Consider the following 27,405-nt stretch of genomic DNA (forward strand, 5'->3'; position numbering starts at 1 on the left):
AAAGATGGGCCCATTACTTGTCAAAAAAGGGCATATATAGGCTTTGGGAGGCTAGACTGGTCCTGGGGGATTGGGGGGGGGCAAGTAAAAAATGGCCCATTTTTTTGCTCATTTTTGCCCTCCCCGGCCCCCAGGAGCACTTTGCAAACCTCCGAAACCCTTTGCACATCCATTTTTGCGAAGGGGGCGGGGTTTCGGGAGGCCAAAAATGCTGTATTCAGTGTATAAGACACACCCAGATTTTCATCCTCTTTTTGGGGGGCAAAACAGTGGTGGGATACGACTGGTACGCTGGGAGCACCAAGTACAGTTCCGGTATGGTGCGCCGGAGGGCCCACCTGCCCGCCCGTCCTCCTTACCGGTATTTCAGCCGATCGGGGCTTCCGCGCACATCCACAGAGCGTACGGTGTCTGCGCGACGCTCCGCCGAGCAGCTGGAGCGTTGCAGGTGACAAGTACACATGCGCATGCTGTGGTGGACGCCCGCCCGGCCCCGTTGCACCATACCGGTTGCAACGGGATGCGGAACCCACCACTGGGGCAAAAGGTGCATCTTATACTCCAAAAAATACGGTAAGTAGATTTCACCCCTGCTCCAACCTATCACCTTCCCTGCCTACCACTTACCATGTCGGCCAACGCAATGTACAGGAACATCCCGCCAGCTAGAGCGAAGATCCAGTTGGCTGAGAAGTGGCTGCCGGCCAATATCCCAAAGCCCAGGCCCAGGTAGCAACAGCAAGCCGAGAGGAAGTTGAAGAAAAGGGCTTGCTGGATTGTCATCCCAGCATTCAGCAGAATGACGAAGTCTCCTGCAAAGATGAACCACAATTCCAAAGAAGTTTAGAAGGAAGGGGTTGCATTTGAAATGCAAAGCTTTGAAGAGCTGCTGCCCAATGATTGAGCCAGAAGCCTTTTGCATTTTTCAAATCAGCTTCTTCCATATTATCGACATACGTTTCTGCTGCTGATATATGTTTGTCCCGGCAAAAAACTCTTTGTCCCGGCAAAAAAACCTTTTATTAATTGACTGTGAATTCTGCTTATTCACATCCAGCAAGTCTTTCAAGGGAGGATTTACGGTCACAGACCTTATCTGGCTTGGAGAACTGCCAGGCTGATATCTTCAAAACTTGGCAAGGAGCCTCGGAGAGTCACTAACCAATTAAGCGAACTAATTGTCTCCTGCAAACTCCACTCCCCTTTTGCTCCTCTTTTATTTCCTCTGGGAGGGGTAATTCATCCTCCACCTGTGGCCTTCCTCCCAAGTCGACCCCTGTTCTTTAGCTGTTCCCTTTGTCTGGCAACTCTCTGCATGCTCCAGCTGTTTGTCTGCCCCACTGATGTCTGACTCTGAAGGCAGCTGATAACTGTCAGACGGCCCTGGCCCCCTCTCTGCCTCCAACACAGAGCCCTCATCAGAGCCTTCCTCAGACTCCAGGACTGGCCCAGGTTCCTCCCCAACCTCCTTACTGTCCGAATCTGCTGGCAGCTCCCCTGGCCACTGGTGGGCCACAACACTGTATTTCTTCTGCTTTGACGAAACGACCAATATCTTTGTCTAAGCAATAATGTTTTGAATATTATATAAATATTCTTTTATATAAATCCTCAACATCCACTATCATCCCAAGATGCAACTACAGGTAGTCCTCAACTTACAACAGTTTATTTAGTGACTGTCAGAAACGACAACAGCACCGAAAAATGTGACCGATGACTTTTCACACTTATGACCGTTGCAGCATCCCCACGGCCACATGGACAAAATTCGGCCACTTCGCAAGTGATTCATATTTATGACGGTTGCAATGTCCAAGGAGTGGGTAGGTCACGTGATCCCCTTTTGCGACCTTCTGGCAAGCCGCGTCAATGGAGAAGCCAGATTCACTTAACAACCGTGTCACTAACTTTACAACTGCGGGTGATTCGCTTAACAACGGTGATGAGAAAAGTCGGACATGGGGCAAAATTCGCTTAACTAAAGTTTTGGGCTCCATTTGATTGTAAGTTGAGGACTACCTGTGGATTAAGCTATCGTGTGGTCTGTTCCTTTTAGAACCTTGTGTCGCTCCAACCACTCGTTTAGAAAAACGTTTTGCAAAATGTTTGTCTATTCAACAACCTTGTCTCAGCACAGCAGTGGTGGGTTGCAGGCAGGACGCTCCGGTACGGAGCGTACCGGAACCTGCCCGGAGCGCCGAGTACCGTTCCGGTACGGTGCTCCAGAGGGCCCACCTGTCTGCCCGAGCTCCTTACCTGTCCTTTAAAGCCTTCGGCGCTTCTGCACATGGCATGTACAGTGCCTGCGCTACACTCCGCTGAGTAGCTGGAGCATTGCGGAGGCTTGCAGAGGCGTCGCTGGCAGGTACAACGCATGCGCGCTCTGCACAACTATGCACACGTCCATGTGAGCGAGGCCGGGCCAGCTCCAATCAGGAACCCACCACTGCAGCACAGCCTTGGAGTTTGGAGTGAGTATTCAAAGAGTCATCATGGCTTAGTACAGTGATGGCGAACCTATGGCACGCGTGCCACAGGTGGCACGCGGAGCCATTTGTCAGGGCATGCGAGGCACTGCACTGTCAGCTGGCCAGAGCACATGCGCGCGCTGGCCAGCTGAGGTCACCCTTTTTTAAAGCCATTTTTCGCCCTCCCCAGGCTCCAGAGGCTTTATAGGAGCCTGGGGAGGGCGAAAAGAGCCCCCCCCCCGGAGGCCCTCTGGAGGCTTCATGAGCTTCCCTGAAGCCACCGGAACGCAAAAAAACGGCCCTACAGGCAAACAGGAAGTTTGGGAACAGACTTCCTGTTTGCTCGGAGGGTCGTTTTGACTGCGATGGAGGCTTCAGGGAAGCCTCTTGAAGGTCCCTGAAGCCTTCGGAGCGCTTAAAACGACCTTCTGAGCAAACTGGAAGCGACTGCAAATCAGGCTAGGTCTTATTTTCGGGATAACACGGTAGTTTCGCAATGTGTTAATACAAATGAATGCGTCTCACTGAAAAACCCATCGATAATACGATGAGAATTTTTCTTCTACATTTTGCTATAATGCCTAGAAATTTTAGAAATCTCTGCTCTGTTTTCTGTTGTTTGTAGTTTTTACATCTAAACCAGGGGTGTCCAAACTTGGGAACTTTAAGACTTGTGGACTTGTGGAAGACTTGTGGAATTCTGGGAGTTGAAGTCCACAAGTCTTAAAGTTCTCAAGTTTGGACACCCCTGATCTAAACTAACAACCCTCAAATCCATTGGACTTTTCTTTGCAAGGCAGAAGTTCCTACTTTTGATTGCTCCTTAATAAGAATTCCTCTAAGTGCGTCCCTCCAAGGAATTCCTATGCATTTTTTTTTCAGCTGTGAAGCAGAAATGAAGCAGTGCACACACCTAACTCATGCGGGAATTCCTCGCAAAGAATGGCCACCGAGGTGCTGATGCCTTGGAAGACTGAGACGGTGAAGGAGGCACCAATAGCCAGCCCGTCAATGAAATTGTGAAGGCCGTCACTCAAGGTTATCATCCAAGCCAGAGTGCCGATGTCCGAGTAACGCACCCCTTTCAACCAATAGCACATGCTTTGAGACGCTTGAAGGTCCTGGAAAAAAAGAAGCATGATATGAAATAAAAGCTGAAAATCCCTTATCACAGTGAAAGAAGGAAGGAAGGAAAACAAGAAGGAAGGAAGCAAGCAAGGCGTTTTTGGTGCAGTGGTTAAAGTGCTGTATTGCATGCTAACTCTGCCCACTGCCAGGAGTTTGATTCTGACCGGCTCAGTCTTCCATCCTTCCCAGGTTGGTAAAATGAGAACCCAGATTGTTGGGGGCAAGAGGCTGACTCTGTAAACCACTTAAAGAAGGCTGTTAAAGCACCGTGATATGGTATATAAGTCTAAGTGCTATTGCTATTCTTTCTTCCTTCTTTCCCTTCCTCCCTCCCTGTGGTTAGAGTGCTGCATTGCAGGCTAACTCTGCCCCTTGCCAGGAGTTCAATCCTGACCGGCTCAAGGTTGACTCAGCCTTCTATCCTTCCGAGGGGGGTAAAAGGAAGACCCAGATTGTTGGGGGCAAGAGGCTGGCTCTGTAAACTGCTTAGAAAGGGCTGTAAAAGCACCGAGAAGTGGTATATAAGTCTAGTTGCTATTGCTATGCTTCCTTCCTTCCTCCCTGCCTCCCTCTTGGCCCAGTGGTTAGAATACAGAATTGCAGGCTAACTCTGCTCACTGCCAGGAGTTCGATCCTGACCGGCTCAAGGTTGACTCAGCCTTCCATCCTTCCGAGGTGGGTAAAAGGAGGACCCAGATGGTTGGGGGCAAGAGGCTGACTCTGTAAACCACTTAGAGAAGGCTGTTAAAGCACCGTGAAGTGGTATATAAGTCTAAGTGCTATTGCTGTTCTTCAAGGTTTGGGAGAACATAACTGCAGACCAAATATGTTATGCTATGGCTCAAATATTTTAACCTCCCTCTGGAGCAATATGCTAACTTAGATGATACGAGGCCTACTTGTTAAACTATAGCTTCATCATTTGAATTCGTGCTAATTTTTAACTAAGCGAAATTAAAAATGGGAATTTAGCATGCTAGAACGCAAAAGCACAGCATGATATTTATTTCCCAGACAACTTCTAAGCCTGATAGGGACTGTGGGTTCTTCTTCTAAGAATAATGATGGGGAGCTGGACCGTATTTAAATGTGTCCCCACCTATCCAGAACAAAAGAGGTTAAAATGAAACAGTATTTTGGAACAGCAGAGGAAGGGGTGAGAAGCAGAGCTTTGGAAAATGGATCTTTTATAAATGATCAAGGGCACAATGCTAGACATTTTGTGAGAGTGCCCTAACAGGATCCTGTCATTTCTTTTGTTATTTCTTTTTCTATTTTGCTCTTTTTATAATATCCTTTTTATGTAAAAAGGATGTGGAGACTCTAGAAAGAGTGCAGAGAAGAGCAACAAAGATGATTAGGGGACTGGAGGCTAAAACATATGAAGAACATTTGCAGGAACTGGGTAGGTCTAGTTTAATGAAAAGAAGGACTAAGGGAGACATGATAGCAGTCTTCTAATATCTCAGGGGCTGCCACAAAGAAGAGGGAGGGAGTCAAGCAAAACAAGAAGCAATGGATGGAAATTAATCAAGGAGAGAAGCAATCTAGAACTAAGAGAAATTTCCCGACAGTTAGAACAATTAATCTGTGGAACAACTTGCCTCTAGAAGTTGTGAATGCTCCCATACTGAAAGTTTGTCTGAAATGGTGTAGGGTTTCCTACCTAGGCAGGGGGTTGGACTAGAAGACCTCCATGGTTCCTTCCAACTCTGTTATTCTATTCAATTCTATTCTATATTCCATTCCATTCTCTATTCTAGTCTATTCTAATGTAGTCCATTCTATATTCCATTCCATTCTCTATTCTATTCTATTATTCCATTCCATTTCATAACATTGCAACAGAAGGAGCAGCATGGTGGCCTAGAGGTAGAGCTCTCGCCTCACCATCAAGAGGCTGTGAGTTCAATCCTAGGCAGGGGCAGATATTTCTCTCTCTGGGGGCAAAGGGAAATTATCTGCTGCAAATTCTCCATATGGGTCAGGAAGGGCATCCAGTCAGTAAATGCTCAGCTCAGTCGGCCTGACTCCATCCCAATGCAAGAGATCACAGGACTGTTAAAAAGAAAAAGAAAAACACATCGCAACAGAAGAGCATCTGTATCTATGGCTCAAGGTTAAACTGTGGATCTTTGGTGCTCTCTGAGGTTGGTTTTTTTTTTGGCAGACATTTCATTGCTTAATCAGGTAACATCATTAATTGAGTTTGGGATTTGCTTGGGGGGGTTAGTATTTATTTTGTGTTGATGTTGTTTGCCATCTAGAGCCTTCGGCAATGATTGTGTGTGTGTGTGTATGAGAGAGACAGACAGACAGACACAGGAAACAGAGAGATAGACAGAGACAGACAGACAGAGACAGAGGGAGAGAGAGAGATAACACACAGAGACACAGAAAGTGTGAAAGAGAGGCACACACACACACACACACACACACACACAGATAGACAGAGAGACAGACAGAGACAGAGGGGGAGAGAGAGAGACAGAACACACAGAGACACAGAAAGTGAGAGAAAGAGACAGAGAGACAGAAAGACACACACATACAGACACACAGACACACACACAGAGAGAGAGACAGACAGACAGAGAAGGAGGGAGGGAGGGGGAAGACAGAGAGAGAGAAACAGAGAAAGAGAGACAGAGATAAAGAGAGGGAGGGGAAGAGATAGAGACAGAGAGAGAGAGAGAAAGAGAGGGAGGGGGAGAGAGACAGAAAGAGGGAGGGGAGGGGGGAGAGAAAGACAGAGATAGAGGAGGGGGATACTGGGGGGGGCAGAGAAAGACTCACTGACCCCCAAAGGACCCCAAAGGTTGGGCAATCCTAGTGTAATTATTCACTGACCTGAACAGACAAGGTGCTCACCACCTTCTCATCAGCAGCGGGATTCTTGCATTCCAAGTCGCTGATCTTATTAGGGATCATGTGATCCAGGTCTCCATTCTGGAGTTTTTCAGTCACGCCTTCTTCCTGGTCCTTCTTAGAAGGGAGGGACTCACTGCTATAGTGGCTGTGTCCATGAAGGTGCTGGGGAATAAGAGAGACAACTTCACCAAAGAAGGTACATATGATGCAACCGCCACCAGACCCACGTTTTTATCTGGTACACTTTTGTTCTGCCTTTCTGTGTCAACCCGAGGATTATTTCAATGATCATTAAATATACGAACGAATGTCATAATATCTACGGAAGGCGATTTGAAGGACCACTCAAAACACTTGGGAAATCTTATATTTAAACAATGTGTGTGGTGTAAGAAGTTAGCACCCACCTCTCTCCTAGAAAGTAAAATATTTAGGAAATATTAAAAAGGCAGGATATTATATTTCCCTGGATGAGAAAAAGAGAAACATGCTTTAAAAACAAAGCAGCTCCCTGCAGCTTCCTTTTTTTCTTGTGCTAATCAGGCTGTTGGCTGTTTTCTGCAAGGAGGTAGGTCAATAACTGTAAATGCCTATAGAATGTTCAAATTATTAGACTAATTTTTTAAAGACTGCTTTACTTTTGTTCTAGACAACTTCACAAAATAAAGAATCTTTTTAAAATAAACGCTTGATCTGAAGAGGCCCAGTGCTATTGTATCTTCTTTTAAATCGCAGAGAATAACTATATTTCCAGAAAGCCACATCAGCATCTGTACAAGTAGAGTCTGAAATGTAACACTACAGTGTATATTGTCTGTACCGTTTGCTGTTTGTTGCAAGGAAGCAAATTGCTGGAAGGTAGAGGCAGATTTTTCCCCTTGTTTTCCTCCCCAAAAGCTAGGTGCATCTTATACTCCGAAAAATACAGTATATAGGAGTTCTTAATGTTGACCAGGTGTCATGCCTGCAAGCCATCTTTTCTTTTTGGACTTCAGGCCTGCCATATCGTGGGAAACTGGGAGGGGGGATTATATGGAGTTGGGTGATATGTAGCCATAACAACATTCTTCTTAGAAAGCCAAGGTCATCTTTGTCTCTGCACCTGGCCAGATGTGGATGGGAGGTATCTGTCTTCGTGACAGTGGAAAATTGGACCATGGGATGGACTTGTGGGTGTGGGGGCCAAGATCTTGAACTTTCAACTGGGTGGGAAAACCGGGAAGCTTTCAGATTCGGGTTTTCCCAGATGTGCCAACATGGCTCTCTTAATCAACTGGAACTTTGAGGAATCTCTTGCCTCGGACTCTGATTTTATTTCGGATGCTATTTGGAACCCCAACATCAGGCCATTGAGTTGTACCTAGAAAACATGTGCTGGTCTTTTTAACACTGCATTAGGGTGACAAGATCATGACACCGTGATTGTATCATGACAAATTAGCTGCCAGATTCCAACGAATGCTTCCAAAAGTTCTTCCAAGGTAAGGCTACATGAAGGACACTGCAGTAATGGAGATGCGGTACAAGCAAGAGGACTTTGGCCAAGTTGGGGTGACAGGAATTGCAACAACTTGCAAAGAACAACCCATGAAATTCCAGGAGAGTAGCACTCCAGGTGCGCTTCTAAGGTATGATTTTAATCTCTTGGACTGAGCATTCTACAAAGGATACTGCCATCTAATTTGCATTGAACCCCAGTATGTTCATCTCCATCTCCAGCTCACTATTGCACCTAAGAATAATTGAATGTTTTTAACTAGCAAATGTAAAGATGAGTGATGACCTCTCTCAGAAGATTCATATACTGTAGATATTAGCCGTGGTGGCCCAGTGGTTAGAGTGCAGCACTGCAGGCTACTTCTGCTGACTGCTGGTTGCTGCAGTTTGGCAGATCGAATCTCACCAGGCTCAAGGTTGACTCAGCCTTCCATCCTTCCGAGGTGGGCAAAATGAGGACCCACATTGTTGGGGGGCAATATGCCGACTCTGTAAACTGCTTAGAGAGGGCTGCAAAGCACTGTGAAGCGGTATATAAGTCGAAGTGCTATTGCTACTTCTGCTGACTGCCAGCTGCTTGCAATTTGGCAGTTCGAATCTCACCAGGCTCAAGGTTGACTCAGTCTTCCAGCTTTCTGAGGTCAAAAAACGAGGACCCAGATTGTTGGGGGAAATAAGCGGACTCTGTAAACTGTTTAGAGAGGGCTATAAAGCACCACGAAGCAGTATCTAAGTCTAAATGCTATTGCTATAAAAAAAAAACAAGAAGCAGGAGAAAGCTATCATGATATTATAGGTTAAAAGTCTTAGGACACAACATCCCTTTGAGTGTCATCTTTCTATATATGATCCACCAGGATGGATCTGAATTACTGGTATTGAATCCCATCCCAGCAGTCCAAGATCATAGAACAGCTGATGGCATCCCAAATCTCCATGAGTTCCAAAGTCTTCTTCTCACTAAGCTCTTGCCTATCAGGACGTCGATCAAAAAAATCTCCATCCCATATCATTCATTATTAGGCCTATCAGACAAGTTTCAACCAGATAAATGTGACTTGCTATTCATTACGGGACACCACATTTTACCCGTTATTATAATCCTTCCATTACTACAGGATTATTATTTTTTTAGCTTCACAGCTATTGCCATATTTTTATACCTCAAAAACTGCCCTACCGCAGATGTTTTGCAACATTTCCAGGCTATGCAACGTAGTGAGTAGTGCCTGACCATCCGCAAAAGATCACAATCGTTAAGTGCTCCGGTTCATTTGTTAAAAGGAATCTTGTCCAAATAACTTCTTTCCGAAAGTTCATGTAAGCAATCCTATTGGGCACTTTCACCTATGTGTACATTGGAACAGGCAACAATTCTTTTCTCAGATATGATTTCCCTTTGTCCTTCTTTATTGACTGTTCCTTCCAACACCTACTCCATCATTGGCTCAGCTGTTTCCGTTCTGACGTGTTCTACCCTTGTTTTTGTTACCTGTGATCAGTAATGAAAACTTTGAAAAGGGGAGAAACAGGGAATTCCAACAAGCAGGCAGAATCTATTTCATATTCTGCACAAAATATATCCCATATGAAAAGTTTGCAAACCATCTTTAATAATCTGGCAGAATTTCTACTCCTAATATATTTGGAAGAAATTGCAAATCTTTAGTTCCTTATTACTTGGTTATATCTGATGCTCATGAAAGGGGGGTGGGTGGGACTAGGAGGGGGGGGCAATGATAGTATTTAAGAGGTTGCCACAAAGAGGAGGGGGTCAATTTATTTTCCAATGCAACAGAGGGCAGGGCAAGAAACGATGGATGGAAACTAATCCAGGAGAGAAACAACCTGGATTTAAGAAGAAACTTCCTATCAATGAGGACAATTCACCAGTGGAACAGCTTGCCACCAGAAATCATGGGTGCTTCATCACTGGAGGTTTTTAAGAAGAGACAGGACAGTCACTTTTCTGAAATGGTATAGGTTCTCCAGCTTGAGCAGGGGGTTGGACTAGAAGACCTCCAAGGTCTCTTCTAGCACTATTCTGATTGATTGATTGAAAATGTAATTAAGTTCCAAAAGAAAAGGAACTAAAGATTGCGTCAGGAACAATTGAGGCTTACCTGATCCTTCTGTTTGAGGAGCATCTTCAGTATTTTCTCAGTGAAAAAAAAGAGATAAAATCCCCCAAAGACAACCGCAGATTTAGAGACATAATCATCTTTCTGTGGATTGAAGCCAAAGGCCTGGAGGAGATGGGGAGATAAGGGGTTAGCTGTCAAAAATATAAATAAATAAATAAATATTACCCTCCTTTCTATCTAAAGCTCTCTCTTCTTTTCTTCTTGCCTCTAGGTAAATGTAAGGTAAAGGTTCCACTTGCACATATGTGCTAGTCATTCCCGACTCTAGGGGGCGGTGCTCATCTCCATTTCAAAGCCGAAGAGCCAGCGCTGTCCGAAGACATCTCTGTGGTCATGTGGCCGGTATGACTAAACACTGAAGGTGCATGGAATGCTGTTACCTTCCCACCAAAGGTGGTTCCTATTTTTCTACTTGCGTTTTTGACGTGCTTTCGCACTGCTAGGTTGGCAGAAGCTGGGACAACTAACGGGAGCTCCCTCTGTTACGCGGCGCTAGGGATTCGAACTGCTGAACTGCCGACCTTTCTGATTGACAAGCTCAGCGCCTTAGCCACTGAGCCACCGCATCTCACCTCTAAGGGTAGGCCTAAGAGAAGTTAAAAAGCTCCAGAACTTGAGAATCTACCCGAGAAATGTGTTTCCTGGTCATGAGTCTCTCAGTTGGCCCACATCAGATATCATCTCATCTTACTAAGCAACTAACAAATGAATGTTTACCTATCTCTAAGTTTGATGTGTTGAAGTTTCTGCTTTCGATGCGTGCATTTTACACGCCTTGTTTCTAATGCTCTGCCTTGTGCACAATTCTAAAAAACATTCAACAATACAGTCACACACTCTTCCATAGGAATACATCCCTTCCACAGAGACCATGCACAAGAGGAAGCTGGTCTTGGATTCTGGCATTACACGTAGAAGGTAAAATAAGCAAGCTAATACATCCAATAATTTAGCTGGTGAGCCCCATTTGCAAACTGAAGTTGCACGGTTAAACATTCAGCTGAGAGACAGGACTGTATCAAATAGCAGATTCGGACAGACCAAAGTTGGTTCTTTTTGGCCTCTTAGCTTTGCTTTGAGAGCACAAAAATCATCATTTGACATTTCGGTTCCATGATGAATCAGCTGATGCGTCCTATGCAATATTAGCGTGTGGAAGGTATGTTTCCTATTCATTTTAGATCAGATACGCTGTGGGCCTTTCATGCTTTCATGAGGAATACAGGCGCATGGAAAAGATTTGGAACTACTCATGTCCCCCACCCCCCAAAAAAACCCGGGTCATATTAATTTTGGCTGCAAAAGATGCATTAGGGCAGGGGTGTCCAAACTTGGCAACTTTAAGACTTGTGGACTTCAACTCCCAGAATTCCCCAGCCAGCTCTGCTGGCTGGGGAATTCTGGGAGCTGAAGTCCACAAGTCTTAAAGTTGCCAAGTTTGGACACCCCTGCATTAGGGCTTATTTTCAGGGAAATATGGTACTAAATGTGTCTTGTCTGGCTGACAGTCTTAACCAGGGCTTATTTTTGGAGACAGGGCTTATTTTATGAGCATTTGAGAAAATCATGCTAGGGCCTATTTTCCAGTTGGGTCTTATTTTGGGGAAAACAGGGTATCTCGTACTCCGTGCTGAAAAATCTTCATCACAAAAGCAGGAGGAAAAGGGCCAATGCCTTTTCGGCCCCAAGCCTAGTGGTGAAATCTATTTTTTTTTTACTACTGGTTCTGTGGGCATGACTTGGTGGGGGTCATGTGACTGGGTGGACATGGCTATGTAGTCATATAACTGGGGGATCAAAAAACAGAAACTCACTTTAACAATGTTCTGTTAGAGCAGGGTTGGACTAAATGACCTCCAGGAACCTTCCATCCCTGGATTATCTTCTGAAGCTGCGTCTAGTGCCAGGTTTGTAGTCCTTCCTTCTTCTTCTTTTTCCCTCCCCCCTCCCTCCCTCTCTTTCTTTCTCCCTTCTTTCTGTCTTTCTTTCTCTCTTTTTCTGTCTTTCTTTCTCACTGCCTTTCTTTCTGTCTTCTTTCTATCTCTTTCTTTCTTTTTTTCTTTCTTTTTCTTTCTTTCTTTCTCAGTACTCCACACCCCCTGTTTTTGGCCTAGCAGGCTCCAGGAATGGGGATTTTGCAGTATCCTTCCCCTGGAGTGGGGAGGGAATGGGGATTTTGCAGTATCCTTCCCCTGGAGTGGGGAGGGAATTGAGATTTTACAGTATCCTTCCCCTGGAGTGGGGAGGGAATGGGGATTTTGCAGTATCCTTCCCCTAGAGTGGGGTGGGAATGGATATTTATCAGTATCCTTCCCCTAGAGTGGGGTGGGAATGGATATTTATCAGTATCCTTCTCCTGGAGTGGGGAAGGAATGGGGATTTTGCAGTATCCTTCCCCTGGAGTGGGGAGGGAATGGAGATTTTACAGTATCCTTCCCCTGGAGTGAGGTGGCAATGGAGATTTTGCAGTATCCTTCCCCTGGAGTGGGGAGGGAATGGAGATTTTGCAGTATCCTTGCCCTGGAGTGGGGAGGGAATGGAGATTTTGCAATATCCTTCCCCTGGAGTGGGAGGGAATGGAGATTTTGCAGTATCCTTCCCCTGGAGTGAGGTGGTAATGGAGATTTTGCAGTATCTTTCCCCTGGAGTGAGGAGGGAATGGATATTTTGCAGTATCCTTCCCCTGGAGTGGGGAGGGAATGGAGATTTTGCAGTATCCTTCCCCTGGAGTGGGGAGGGAATGGAGATTTTGCAGTATCCTTCCCCTGGAGTGGGGAGGGAATGGAGATTTTGCAGTATCCTTCCCCTGGAGTGAGGTGGTAATGGAGATTTTGCAGTATCTTTCCCCTGGAGTGAGGTGGTAATGGAGATTTTGCAGTATCTTTCCCCTGGAGTGAGGAGGGAATGGAGATTTTGCAGTATCCTTCCCCTGGAGTGGGGAGGGAATGGAGATTTTGCAGTATCCTTCCCCTGGAGTGGGAGGGAATGGAGATTTTGCAGTATCTTTCCCCTGGAGTGGGGAGGGAATGGAGATTTTGCAGTATCCTTCCCCTGGAGTGGGGAGGGAATGGAGATTTTGCAGTATCCTTCCCCTGGAGTGGGGAGGGAATGGAGATTTTGCAGTATCCTTCCCCTGGAGTGAGGTGGTAATGGAGATTTTGCAGTATCTTTCCCCTGGAGTGAGGTGGTAATGGAGATTTTGCAGTATCTTTCCCCTGGAGTGAGGAGGGAATGGAGATTTTGCAGTATCCTTCCCCTGGAGTGGGGAGGGAATGGAGATTTTGCAGTATCCTTCCCCTGGAGTGGGAGGGAATGGAGATTTTGCAGTATCTTTCCCCTGGAGTGAGGTGGTAATGGAGATTTTGCAGTATCTTTCCCCTGGAGTGGGGAGGGAATGGAGATTTTGCAGTATCCTTCCCCTGGAGTGGGGAGGGAATGGAGATTTTACAGTATCCTTCCCTGGAGTGGGGGAGGAAAGGGAGATTTTACAGTATCCTTCCCTGGAGTGGGGAGGGAATGGGGATTTTGCAGTATCCTTCTCCCAGGAGTGGGGATTTTGCAGTATCCTTCCCCTGCCACACCCATCAAGCCACCCCCCACAGAACCGGTAGTAAAACAATTTGAATTTCACCACTGCTATTTCCCCACTGCCTATTGATCTTCCCCTAATCCTTTTCTTGGGAAATTAGCATGGTCAACATATCTGCTGCCAGAGCATTTCACAGGAAATTAGATTAGTGACACTTCGGCTTAAACCAGCACAATTGACCTGTGGTTTTACTGTTGATATGGGATTCCTGCCCTGTTAGTTAGGCACGGGACTTTTAGTCTGTCTTCCTTATCTTAATTGACATTTGTTATGAAGATGCCAGATTACGGGTTGAGTTAATTTACTCTTACATCAATTTTAAAAAATCCCTTTCCGAAAGGCGAATGCCTAAATTAATGGCCCATTATTTCCTTGTGCTAACAGCTCCACAGCCTGATATTTGGATGTCTTACATATTTCCACTCTAACTACAAATGAAGGGAGCTTCTCCTGAAAGCGATGAACAGCTACCACAAAGTAGGTCACACTGCAGACACCACACAATCATCGACAATTGCATAACCCAGGCCCGGAGGCCCTTGTCCTACCTCGGGAATGAGCTGGAAGAGGGCGTTGGAATAAAGAGTGCCAATGGCCAGAGCTATGAAGTAGAGGAGCAGCCGCTTGTAAAAGGTCTTCTTCATGAAAGGAACCACACTGGCCCCGATCAGGGAGCAGAGGGAAATGATGGTCACACAGAGGAAACCGTAGCCCCAGACTGCAGGTGTGAGGGTCAACCCCGCCCCGATGAAATCACAGGAGGGAGAAAGACACAGAAAGGGAAAAGAAGCAGAATGTATAAAAAAATGAATTCACACCGAGGGATGAAAAGGCGAGACAGAGAAAGGGAGAGAGAGACAGAGAGAGAGAGAGACAGAGAGAGAGAGAAAAAAAGAGAGAGAGATTTATTAATGATTGATACACAAATCAAGATTGATTCAGGCATGCTTGAAGCACTCTTGGGCACTGTAGCACTATGGAAAACTCCTTCTTGATGGGAAGTCCAACATGGTCCAGGAGAAGGGCCTTCTCTACCATGGCTCCTGCCCTTGGCACATCTTCCCCCACCTTCCCCCGAGGTGAGAATGGCTCCCATCCTTCTGAGCATTTCAAGGAACAGATGACCTGGGTCCCCCATGAGGGAGCAATCATCACCCTGGAGATGGTCGATGAATGAAGAGGCAATCCCATCTCCTTCCTGTGCACCCTGTTCCCCCTCTCCTCGTTTTTTCCCTAGAATTTTATTTTGATTGGGATTTTCATTTTTCTCATTTTAGAAACATTCAACTGTTAAGGATGTTTTTAGGGCTGTACGCTGCAGAGAGGGGTGTCAAATTAATTAATCAAACAAATTATATCTATATCTATATCTATCTATCTATCTATCTATCTATCTATCTATCAATCAATCAATCTATGACTCTGTGTGTGTGTGTGTGTGTGTGTGTGTGTGTGTGTGTGTATTCCAGCAAAACTCTGGAGCGCCTCGAGCAATTTCAACCAAACTTGGTAAACAGATTACTTGCTCTGTGGAAACAAATACTGTGGAGTAAAACACCCCTAAAGCCCCTCGGAGGGTGTGTGTTCTGTTAAGATACAGCCTGGGGCACCTTAAAATGGCTTCTACTGTACAGCGCAGTGGAGTTGCCATGGTAACGGCTTCACAGTACTCCACAAGGGGGCTCCCTCTGATAAGGGGGAAAATCCAACATTAGAAATTACGTTTGGTCCGGACATTTCCCCCCTATAAATAAATACGTGGGCAACATCAGGTTATCGGCTAATAAATAATAAAAACACAAGGGTGGGGAAGAGACCCTCCGCGGGCAATGATCAATAAATATAACCTCGCTATAAGGGTCTCTAGTATTAATCCAATAATTTGGAAGTTTTTCTAATTTTACAGCGAGGGTCTGCTCACAGCAATCCAACTCACAGTGTTCAGATTGGTACCGAAGCTCTAAGTCTCCAGCCAGGTAGAGTTGTCTCTACTCCACCCGTAGGACATTTTTTCCCAAATCTGTTCAGCACATAGACTCAAGAAGGAGATGAAGTGCCAGAGCCCAAGAGTGGTACAGGCAAAACACAAGCCATCCCTTGCCTGCGTATACGCTTCTATCTTCTGTGTGTGTCCTATACGCTTGTTATAGGACAAACATAGTACTGAAATATTTGTTGCTCGAGGCATAGAGATTCTGAACAACTGATTGGCACCATCATATTTCAACAGTGGTTACAAGACAATTTGACAATGGAGATGGCACATTGACAATTACTTCTCTTCCTGTTGGATCACAAAGACATATTTTAGTTTTCAAGCAACAAAACATTACGTTGACGGTTTGGGAACGAATATATCCATGAAGTCTATGAAAAAAGGATTACCCAAAACAATGCTATAGGCACGTTGGCATTATCCAAATAAAAGAAAAGTTGAAAGGATTCCTAAGGAAAGGTACTGATTTCTTTTTTATTACTTTCTTTTTTTTGTCCCAATGAGAGAAGCCAATCAGTAGGAAGTCTAGTACAGAGACTATAAAAATACTGTGTTTCCTGAAAGTAAGGCAGGGTCTTATTTTCTTTTGACTCCCGAAATAAGCTCTTGGCCTTATTTTCGGGGAGGTCTTATTATTTTTGAGGTGCAGGAGGCAGTGAGCGTGGTCACCTTATGGCGGCTGCTGTGTTGCAATATTTCCAGGGAGGGCTACTTTTCGGGGGAGGGCTTATTTTTGCGCATGCACACAAAAGCCCAGTTGGGCTTATTATCCGGGGAGGTCTTATTTTCGGGGGAACAGAGTAGTCTTTCCCATAAAGGGACAAATGAATGCTCGTTCTGCTTTTCACCCTTGCCTGAGAAACATGGTTATCTTGGCCACCAAAGTTGAGACAGAATGTTATGCCGGAAGACCATTAAAACTTTAAAACCTGCAACTAGAGTTCATGGCTATATTTAAGACGTCCCCAAAACGTACAATCAAAAAACCACAATTTACTAAAGATTAGATCTCCAGGAAACCTCCTCCATTAGTGAAAATAAACCAATTACTGAAAGAGGAACCAATAAAGAAATCTGAGAAGTCAAGATAAAAGATGGGACGTCCTCCCATATACCGGTGCCAACATGACGTTCATTCGTTTCTTCCTTTTGCAAAACAAAAATGACCTTTATGGTGCTCAGCCATAGCTCTTTCCTGCGTACATTGTTTCAAAGGCCAAAAACCCACCACAGGGCTAGAAAACCCGGAGTTAAGTCTGTGTGCCTCTCATTTATCATCATGCTCTTTGGAAAGGCAACCAAGCTAGCTTCCATTTTTGGTCAAAGCTTATTAAGAGGCAGAATCCTTCAAGAACCTCCCACTCTTAAGATGCACTAGGAAAAAAAATCAGTTCCCCAAGAGCTAAGTAGTTTGGCAGTTCAGGTCTCACCAGGCTCAAGGCTGACTCATCCTTCCGAGGTGGGTAAAATGAGGACCCAGATTGTTGGGGGGGGGCAATATGCTGACTCTGTAAACCGCTTAGAGTGGGCTGTAAAAGCACTGTGAAGCAGTATATAAGTCTGTGCTATTCCTTCCTTCCTTCCTTCCTTCCTTCCTTCCTTCCTTCCTTCCTTCCTTCCTTCCTTCCTTCCTTCCTTTCCTTCCTTCCCTCTGCCCACTGCCAGCAGTTCGATCCTGACTGGCTCAAAGTTGACTCAGCCTTCTATTCTTCCAAGGTTGGTAAAATGAGAACCCAGATTGTTGGGAGCAATAGGCTGACTCTGTAAACCGCTTAGAGTGGGCTGTAAAAGCACTATGAAGAGGTCTGTAAGTCTAAGTACTATTGCTCTCTAACCATGGAGGGGACTTGAGTTGTTGCCTTCTAGATTTTTGTCGTGTGAAGCAGCCAACAAGTCCCATGTGCAGGAACAGAAACCATGCACACGCTTGGACATACCACATGAAGGAGAACCTCTATTCTACTCCCTTTATTTTTAGGGAACCTCCCTGGGCCCCGAGTGGTGACAAAAAATCCAATTTCAAAAGCCACTGAGAATCCAGCAGCCGATCGGGTACCAGAAGATAAATGGGTGGATGTGATGGGCGACGGGGATCTGTGAGCAGGCGGGGTTTGTTCTTACTGCACCTCTGGGATGAGCTGGAACAGGGCGTTAGAGAACAGGGTCCCGATGGAGAGCGCGATGAAATAAGTTAGGATTCGTGTGAAAAAGACCTTCTCAGTACAGGGCACGATGAAGACTCCAAGGAGGGAGGCGAGGTTGATCAGTGTGACACTGAAGAAACCAAAACCCCAGACTGTAAACAAGAAGAGAGAAGGGCAAGTTTACCCAAATAATTGAAAACTGGGACTGGGCCTTTAAACACAGGAGAGGTGTTTAAGAGAAAGGTGTCAACTCGCAAAAGCATTTCTAGTCTGCTCTTGAGTTGCCATGGGCAGCAAGGGGGCACTCATACCTTCTTCCAGGGTCGGATCTCAGACTACCAAAGTAGAGCCTTGTTGGAGAATGTGATTTATGACACAGACTGAGAGGAGGGGGGAAACTGGGTCAAAACGAGCCGTAAATGACGCGCGGCAAAGTTGACCGCACTTGAGTAGATGCCCTGACATGCTGCTCCTAATAAATAACTGGTTTTCTCTTGAAACTTGGCTTGAGACTCATGAGTTAATTAGGGCATCTGTCGGAACCTTGACAAAAGGTCTAAGCCAGGGGTGTCAAACTCAATTTAACTGAGAGCCGCACCAGGGTTGTGTTTGACCTCAGGGGGCTGGGGTGGGAGTGACCAGCTTGACGTCACTCATGTCTGGGACATCTGGGGTGTCCCGAGCGCTCTGCCAGTGAAAACAGGCTCTCAAGCTCCATTTTCGACTGGGAAGGCCTCCTGTAACCCTCTGCCAGCGAAAGTGGAGCTTGGGAGGGCCGTCCGTGGGTCGGTCCTTCACTGTTTCCACGGTGGCCTTGCAGGCCAGATCTAAGCATCCTGTGGGCTGCATCCAGCCCGCGGGCCTTGAGTTTGCCACCCCTGGTCTAAGCTAATGCCAGAAAAGTTCTTTGGCAAATTGGCATGGAAGCTTCTGATGAGCAACTCTTCCAACGAGTTGGCTAATTCCCACCATTTTTTCCTCAGGGATGGGGGTGGGGTTGGAGTAAGCTGTTCAACCTTCTACTCAAACCCAGTCCATGAACAGTGTCAAAAGATCAGACACAGGCAGGGGAGCTGACATGTAACTTGACGAGGCCAAAGCTGGGTGTTGAAAAACAAAGTGCGAATGGAAAAGTTGAAACGTGTATTTTGAGAGACTGAAAGTGCTCGCCACAAATGTCATCCGAGTTAAGTCAACCAGTAAAAGTTTGGCTTGGAATTGCTCGGCTTACGGCCAAAGCAAACGCACCATGGTACCGTGACCAGCCAAAAAAAGCAATATGGGTTAATTATTTTTTAAAGAGAAACTTGGATAAAATACATCAAAACTGTGTTTGTTAACGAGGTACGTAATTGTCCTGCTGACAGACATCTCTGAAAGATAGGAATAGCACTCGGATCATTTCAGATCTTGTATATAACTTCTTCAGCATCCTATTTACAGAGCCCTCTCTCCCCCCCCCAAAAATCCACCAAAAGGATGGGGTTAACCTTTGTGTACATCCCTTTGTTGCTTTTTTTTAATTTTTATTTTGGGGGATTGGAGGGATTAAATGGGTGTCTTAAGCCTGCAAGGCTGTAGGAAACCTACAATATCCAGTAAAGCCCCTAAATTAGAAAAATTAAATTAAAACCTCCTAAATTAGAAAAATTGGAATTTAAGGGACCAAAAGAGGCACACATGGTTTTTGCATGAGCTCACCGTCTCCTGGTGACTGGCCCAAAGTTACTCAGCCAGTTTTCACGTCTAAGGTGGAACTAGAACTCACCATCTCCTGGTGATTGGGCTGAAGTCACCCAGCAAGCTTTTTTGCCTAAGGAGGAACTAGAATTCACAATCTCCTGGTGACTGGCCGAAAGTTACCCAGCCAGTTTTCATGCCTAAAGTGGAACTAGAACTCACAGTCTCCTTGTGACTGGGCTGAAGCCACCCAGCTAGCTTTTTTGCCTAAGGAGGAACTAGAATTCACAGTCTCCTGGTGACTGGCCCAAAGACACCCAACCAATTCTCATGCCTAAACTGGAACTAGAACTCACAGTCTCCTTGTGACTGGGCTGAAGCCACCCAGCTAGCTTTTTTGCCTAAGGAGGAACTAGAATTCACAGTCTCCTGGTAACTGGCCCAAAGTTACCCAACCAGTTTTCACGCCTAAGGCAGGACTACAACTGAGCAACTCCTGGTTTCTGGGCCAGCATCGTAACCCCTACACCAAACTGACTCTCCGAAGTAGATACTTACTTGAAATTAAGTGGTTGTAAAGCCATCTTTGCAGCAGGTAGTTTTGGAAACCAGTTTTGGAAAGCAACATACACATTTTTTAAAAAAATTAAAAGAGAATAAAGCTTTGTACATCCACTCTTAGTCCTCTGTTTCTCGCAGCTTCTGTACTACAAGACTAACCTTCTTGGCACAGCGGCAGCTGGAAAGGGAAAACCGATTAGAACAGTGTTTCTCAAACTTGGCGACTTTAAGTCCTGTGGACTTCAACTCCCAGAATTCCCCAGCCAGCTATGCTGGCTGGGGGATTCTGGGAGTTGAAGTCCACAGGACTTAAAGTCGCCAAGTTTGAGAAACACTGGATTAGAAGGAGACCTGTTCTTCCCTCCACACACCTTGAGAAGGCGATTAGGAAGATTAAGACTTCAATGCCACGAAGGGGGAAAAATAAAACGGGCCGAGTGCCACGCACCTTCTGTAGAGCTCGGTTTCCCTTCCTTCATCCACTCCTCTTCTTCCTTCTCCAGGTTCTCCGGCAGGCAGGCCCTTGACTCCAGCTGCTGCAAGACAGTTGGGCAGAATTCCTTGAATTCGCTCTGCCCCAGAGGGGACGATTCACTCAGATTGTGGGTGGCGAAGAGCTCCGAGGAACTGAAGCACTGCAAGGCAAAAAGATTGAGATGTCCAGAGTCGGTCCTGTCCAGGGGTGGGCTTCAAAGATTTTAGCAAGGGGTTCTCTGCGTGGTTGCTGGATGGGGGTGGCCATGGTGGGGGTGGCCTAGTCAGCCTCCTGCATCACGGCGGGGGGAGGGGGCATTTTTGCTTTCCCCAGGCTCCAAAAGCCTGTTTCCAGCTTTCTCAAACTTCCAGCAGGCCCATTTTTCGCCCTCCATTACCTGCATCCAAAATAGGCCGCGTGGGAACTCCTGCGAGGAGAAGGGCGGGGCCAGACATGGGTGGGATTTGGGGGTACTCTGAACTGCACAGAATCTTAGTTAGAGGTTCTCTCAAACCCCTGTGAACCCCTGGTCATGTGCTCCTTCAGACATGCCGGTGACGCACTGCCTTTCCTCTCCTTTCCTTAACTTCTCAGCAACAGCATCTTCTTCTCCCTCCCCCTCAAGCATTCGTAAGGCCTGCATCCAGTTTTTGACATTCTACAAATTAATGTGAACTTTCACCCCACACTCCCTCCTTTTTCCAAAGATTGCCTAGGTCAGGGGTGTCAAACTCAATTTCATTGAGGGCTGCATCCAGGCTGTGGTTGACTTCGAGGGGCTGGGTGGGTGTGGCCGACTGGGTGGGGGTAGCCAGTTGACACCACTCTCCAACTGCTGGCATGTTTCCTCTTTGCATTGGGTAGACCGGGCTGAAGATGCTGTTGTGGCCCACCAGCGGCCAGCGGAGCTGGCAGCAAAGTTAGCCAGTGAGGAGGTTGGGGAAGATCATGGGTCAAGTCCTAGAGCAGGGGTGTCCAAACTTGAGAACTTTAAGACTTGTGGACTTCAACTCCCAGAATTCCCCAGCCAGCCATGCTGGCTGGGGAATTCTGGGAGTTGAAGTCCACAAGTCTTAAAGTTCTCAAGTTTGGACACCCCTGTCCTAGAGGCTGGGGAAGGCTCTGATGAAGGCTCTGTGTTGGAGGCAGAGAGGAGGCCAAGGCTGTCCGGCAGTTCTCAGCTGCCCTAGACAGCAGTGAGGCAGAGGAACAGCTGGAGCCTGTTCCCAGTGTGCGCATGCGCAGAGTTGCCAGAAGACAAGAACAGCTAAGAAATCAGGGTCAACTTGGGAGTAAAGTCACAGGTGGATGGTGAATGGCCCCTCCCATAGGAAATAGAAGAGGAGCGAAAGGGGAGTGGGCTTTTGCAGGAAACAATTTGTTATTTTGTTTGTTTCAGGAGTCTGAAGATCTGTCCGCGAATTTCAGAGACTCTGTGCCCAGTCTTTCCTTCCACAGCACTGGTTTGGAAAATATTTACATGGCAGCTTTTCAAACTAGATAAGGTCTGTGGTCATAAATATTCATTTGAAAGACTGTTTGCAGGGCCTTTGCTGATGGAGAGGAATTCACATTTGTTTAATAAAAAGGGTTTTGTTGGGACCAGGAATCTGCTTCGTGCTTTTTGGGGAAGGCTAGGTTGGGTAGACCAGGCTGAAGCAATGCGATCGGCCCCTTACATTTTCCAGGATGGCCCCCATGGGACGGAGTTTGACACCCCTGGTTTAGATGAACCCCCAAAAGAGCAAAAACTATAGGATTATAACTCTCCCCATTTTGAATCCGCGCAAGGTTCTTTCTGTCAGGATGCAACAGTGGAGGGAAGAGAAAACACCTGCCTCTGTTTTTGATGGCTGTTTTTGATGAACTGTTTTTGATGGCTTTTATAAAAAAAAACCTGTACTTTTAAGACCTGAGCCAGGGCTGACCCCCCTTCTGTCTCCTTCCTTTCTTTTATGGACAATGCTTTTCAGACAGACATTGACTCCTTTTGTTGTTTTGCTGAAAGCAGCTTCAAGCCATTGGCTCTGTCACTTTGGGACATGAGTGCTGTATCACAACTCATGCACAAAAGGAGCAGGGTTTCCTTCCTGACAATGTGGGACTTGGGAGTATGACACTACCTTCATCAGACTGATAGCAAGAGCACTAACACTTAGACTTTTATAACACTTCACAGTGCTTTTACAGCCCTCTCTAAGCGGTTTACAATGCCAGGAAATGGCCCCCAATAATCTGGGTCCTCATTTTACTGACCTCAGAAGGATGGAAGGCTGAGTTGACCTGAGATAGATAGATAGATGATAGATAGATAGATGATAGATAGATAGATAGATAGATAGATAGATAGATAGATAGATAGATAGATAGATAGATAGACAGACGAGAAAGGGAGATATAGAGAGAGAGGGAGGGAGGGAGGGAGAGTGCAATAGCAATAGCACTTATATACCACTTCACAGTGCTTTGCAGCCCTCTCTAAGCGGTTTACAGAGTCAGCCTCTTGCCCCCAACAATCTGGGTCCTCATTTTACTGACCTCAGAAGGATGGAAGGCTGAGTTGACCTTAAGCCGGTCAGGATTGAACTGCTGGCAATTGGCAGAATTAGCCTGCAATACTGCATTCTAACCACAAGGAAGGAAGGAAGGAAGGAAGGAAGGAAAGAAGGAAGGAAGGAAGGAAGGAAGGAAGGAAGGAAGGAAGGAAGGAAGGAAGGAAGGAAGGTTGACAGAGTCAGCCTATTGCCCCCCAACAATATGGGTCCTCATTTTACCAACCTCAGAAGGCTGGAAGGCTGAGTCAACCTTGAGCTGGTCGGAATCGAACTCCAGGAGTGAGCAGTGAGTGAGCCTGCAGTACTACATTCTAACCACCTTACCACCACGGCATTCATCAAGAGAGCCACCATCTGTTTTCATCTATGGCCTTATGGGCAGGATCTGGTGTGTTTGTTGAATTGGTGTCTTGAATGGTTCAAGAACATCTTCAGAACAATTAACATGTAAGTTGCAAGATTTAACTTTAACCTTCCTGGGCTGGGATACTTTGCAGATCTTCTCTCCTGATATGAACCTAATCTGCTCATCCATGTTCCTCCTGCACCAGCTGCAACATGCACATTTCGCCTGCCACCAAGTTATTGGATGTTCTCGCCAGAACAGTTCAACTTTATTTATTTTGTAGAGCCACGGTGACGCAGTGGTTAGAATGCAGTCCTGCATTCTTCTGCTGCCTGTCGGCTGCCTGCAATTTGGCAGTTCGAATCTCGCCAGGATCAAGGCTGACTGAGCCTTCCATCCTTCCGAGGTGGGTAAAATGAGGACCCAGATTGTTGGGGGGAAATAGGCTGACTCTGTAAACCGCTTAGAGAGGGTTGTAAAAGCACCGTGAAGCAGTATATAAGTCTAAATGCTATTGCTGTCGTCCTTCCTTCCTTCCTTCCTTCCTTCCTTCCTTCTTCCCTCCCCCTCCCTCTCTCCCTCCCTCTTGGCCCAGTGGTTAGAATACAGAATTGCAGGATAACTCTGCTCACTGCCAGGAGTTCGATCCTGACTGGCTCAAGGTTGACTCATCCTTCCATCCTTCCGAGGTGGGTAAAATGAGGACCCAGATTGTTGGGGGCAAGAGGCTGACTCCGTAAACCGCTTAGAGAAGGCTGTAAAAGCACTATGAAGCGATATGTAAAATAGCTACGGCTATTTTCCTTCCTTCCTTCCTTCCTTTCTTCCTTCCTTCCTTCCTCCCTCTTCCCACCCTCTCTGGTTAAGGCTTAAATTCTTATGAAAGCAGCATAAATCCTGTATTCCATGTCAATCTACACATGTGCAAAGGTTCTCTGGATAAGTGACATTAAAATTTAATAATTGGGAGGTGGGGGGTGATGAAGATTCTCCACGGACCTCTCTGAAATCAAAAGGAGGACAGAGTCATAATGGGAAAGCAGAGGTGATTACCCAGGAGATGTTTCGGTGGTGGGGCTGCCTCCACCGCGTGTGACTGGCATTCTGACGTTCGACGCCCACATGCAGGTGTCTCAACAGAGATTTCAACTGCTGCAGGCTGAGCTTGTCCTCTTCACCATAACGGAGGAAAAGGTCCTGCAGAAAGGAGGCTGCTGTGATGGGAGGTGGAGCCGAGGCTTCTGTGCCAGCCCGTGTCCGCGAAGTCAGAAGTAGGAGGTACAGTTGCAGCCCCAAAGTCCATCTCCAAAACCCACCATTCCAAAACATGGTTTCAAAGCTGAAAAGACAGAGCCAGGCCCTCGGATTAGCACCGGTCCTTGAAAACCTTGTTCTGCTCCTAGCCCAGGGATCAGCAACCCGCGGCTCTGGAGCTGCATGTGGCTCTTTCAGCCCTCAGCTGCGGCTCCCTGGCGCCAGTCGGCACCGCAATTTAGAGAGGAGCTTCCAGTTGTGGGTCGGGGGAATCAGGGCGCGCCAGGAGGAGACTTTATGGTAAGGGGAGGGTTTTCCGGTCAGCTCCACAATTGATAGGGCTTTTGGTTAGGACAGGTAGAGGAAAAAGGACGCCGTGCTAGGAGGAGACTCTATGGTGGGGGAACTGGACTTCCGGTCAGCAGAGGAAAAAAGATGCAGTGCTAGGAGGAGACTCTATGGTGGGGGAATTGGACTTAGGGCCGGCTTCAGAATTGATAGGGATTTTAGTTAGGACAGGTAGAGGAAAAAGGACGTCACGCTAGGAGGAGACTCTATGGTGGGGGAACCGGACTTCCGGTCAGCTTCAGAATTGAATGGGGGGCTTCTGGTTAGGATCTTTGTGGCTCTTTGAGTGTTTAAGGTTAAACAAAGCTGGCTGAGGAATTCTGGGAGTTGAAGTTCACAAGTCTTAAAGTTGCCAAGGTTGGATAACTCTGGTCTATGAGGAAGACAACAGCCCTTTCTCCATTCTCATTCCAGCAAATGGAATAGCTTCCATTAAGGACCAGTGCACTTGAATGAGCCAGAAAGGGGGCTGAGTAAAGATCTACAGACCCCTCACATCCTGGACATAAACTGCTTCAACTTCTCCCCTTAGGATGCTGCTATAGGGCATTGCAGCCCAAAACAATAGATAGACACAAAGTCCTCCCCACACACACCCTATGCCATCGTTCTGTTAAAACACCTAATTCCCACAGCACTGTCTTAGGCCTAAAGATATTGATTTATGTAGTAGGGCTACATTGCTAATATCCTTTTCATCTTCTCAACTTTTCTACTATTTTCTCCTATTAGCAAAGGTAAAGGTTCCCTTCGCACATATGTGCTAGTCGTTCCCAACTCTAGGGGGAGGTGCTCATCTCTGTTTCAAAGGCAAAGAGCCAGGGTTCTCCGAAGACTTTTCCGTGGTCACGTGGCCGGCATGACTAAACTCCAAAGGCGCAGGGAACGCTGTTACCTTCCCACCAAAGGTGGTCCCTATTTTTTCTACTTGCATTTTTTTAATGTGCTTTTGAACTGCTAGTTTGGCAGAAGCTGGGACAAATAACAGGAGCTCACTCCATTACGTGGCGCTAGGGATTCGAACCGCTGAACTGCCGACTTTTCTGATCGACAAGCTCAGCGTCTTAGCCACTGAGCCACCGCATCCCCTCCTATTAGTATCTCATCACTTCTATGAATTATGATTGTATCTTTTGATTTTATGATCTATGACTTATCACCTTGTTGTTCGTATGAACGCCGAGAGCTTGTGCACCGAGGCAAATTCTTTGTGTGTCCAATCACACTTGGCCAATAAAGACTATCCTAATTCCAAAGGCTCCCGAGCTCCTATTTTGACCTTCCAGCTTTTCCAAACTCTTTTGCTTGGTTAACAGAGTCAAAACAAGACCTGAATCAGAAGGCTTCTTGCTTTATAGATTTTCGCAGGTTACAAAACATGCAACACTTTCCCACGACAAGAGCAATAACAAATGAAAGACAAAGAAAAACAGAATAGCTGACCCCGAACGGCTTTCATTATCACTAAACAGGTGCAGGCTGATTTTTTTTGCTGTAGCCACTTCTCAAAAGAGCTTATCAATATCGAAAAACAATGAAGAAGCCTTCCTGCTTAACGTTTTTATTGAGTTATAAAGTAGTATATAAAATACAACACTGAAGAATTATTATTATATATCCAAACTGAAGAATGTCAGGTCAGGTATCCCTTTTTTTCTTTTTGTCACTTTTTGAGCACATCATAAGAAAGGTGGGGGTAGATGAATCAAAAATTGGAATTAAGATTCCTGGGAGAAATATCAACAAGAGGAAACTCAAATCCTTTGGCTACCTAATGAGAAGGAAGAAGGACTCACTGGAGGAGAGCCTCACGCTGGGAACGATGGAGGGCAAAAGAAGAAGAAGGGACGACAGAGAAGGAGGTGGCTGGATGGAATCACCGAAGCAGAAGGCCTGAGCTTCAATGGACTCCAGAGGATGGTAGAGGACAGGAAGGCCTAGAGGAACGTTGTCCATGAGGTCACAATGGGTCGGACACAACTTCTCACTAACAACAAGTTTGATTCTCCTTTCCATTTTCCATTTTTTAGATTTTATATTGATATTTTGATATTTGGTATTCTATCTTTCTTTGAAACTTAATAAAGCTGGGGTTTTTTTTTAAAGAAAAAGAAAACAAAGAGAAGCAAAAAGCCTGAAGAAATGTTCTCCAAGACTCTTCAACAATGTTGGACACTCCAGAAAGCAGCAGGCAGAAGGGAAGTACCATGCAAACTGAAATTTGGAACAACAATAAGCAACATGGAGCAAAAATTGAATTCTCTGCTCCGGAAACCTTTGTTCAAACAGAAACTTTGCTTCTGTCTACAAGGGTGTACAAGAAGCTTTAAGAAAGATACGTGAAAC

At 46.1% G+C, this 27,405-nt stretch overlaps 1 protein-coding gene across 4 annotated transcripts in view; it reads right to left on the reverse strand.

Annotated features, from left to right (window-relative positions):
- Positions 1-27,405, reverse strand: part of SLC39A14 (solute carrier family 39 member 14) — a 63,744-nt gene that overhangs the window by 8,602 nt on the left and 27,737 nt on the right. For 3 of the 4 annotated variants that reach the window (XM_081960790.1, XM_081960792.1, XM_081960791.1), the window contains exons 2-8: positions 24,511-24,796; positions 20,530-20,716; positions 17,823-17,992; positions 10,091-10,213; positions 6,450-6,632; positions 3,385-3,592; positions 628-812 (exon numbers count right to left, since the gene is read on the reverse strand). In XM_081960790.1, coding sequence (XP_081816916.1) covers positions 628-812; positions 3,385-3,592; positions 6,450-6,632; positions 10,091-10,213; positions 17,823-17,992; positions 20,530-20,716; positions 24,511-24,786 — 1,332 coding nt within the window. In that variant the 5' untranslated portion in view covers positions 24,787-24,796. Of the gene's footprint in view, positions 1-627; positions 813-3,384; positions 3,593-6,449; positions 6,633-10,090; positions 10,214-14,248; positions 14,419-17,822; positions 17,993-20,529; positions 20,717-24,510; positions 24,797-27,405 lie in introns of all 4 variants that reach the window. The other variant, XM_081960793.1, reaches the window with a different exon arrangement.

The sequence above is a fragment of the Natrix helvetica genome (genome assembly GCF_964273705.1).
Source record: "Natrix helvetica genome assembly, chromosome: 8".
Classification (NCBI taxonomy): domain Eukaryota; kingdom Metazoa; phylum Chordata; class Lepidosauria; order Squamata; family Natricidae; genus Natrix; species Natrix helvetica.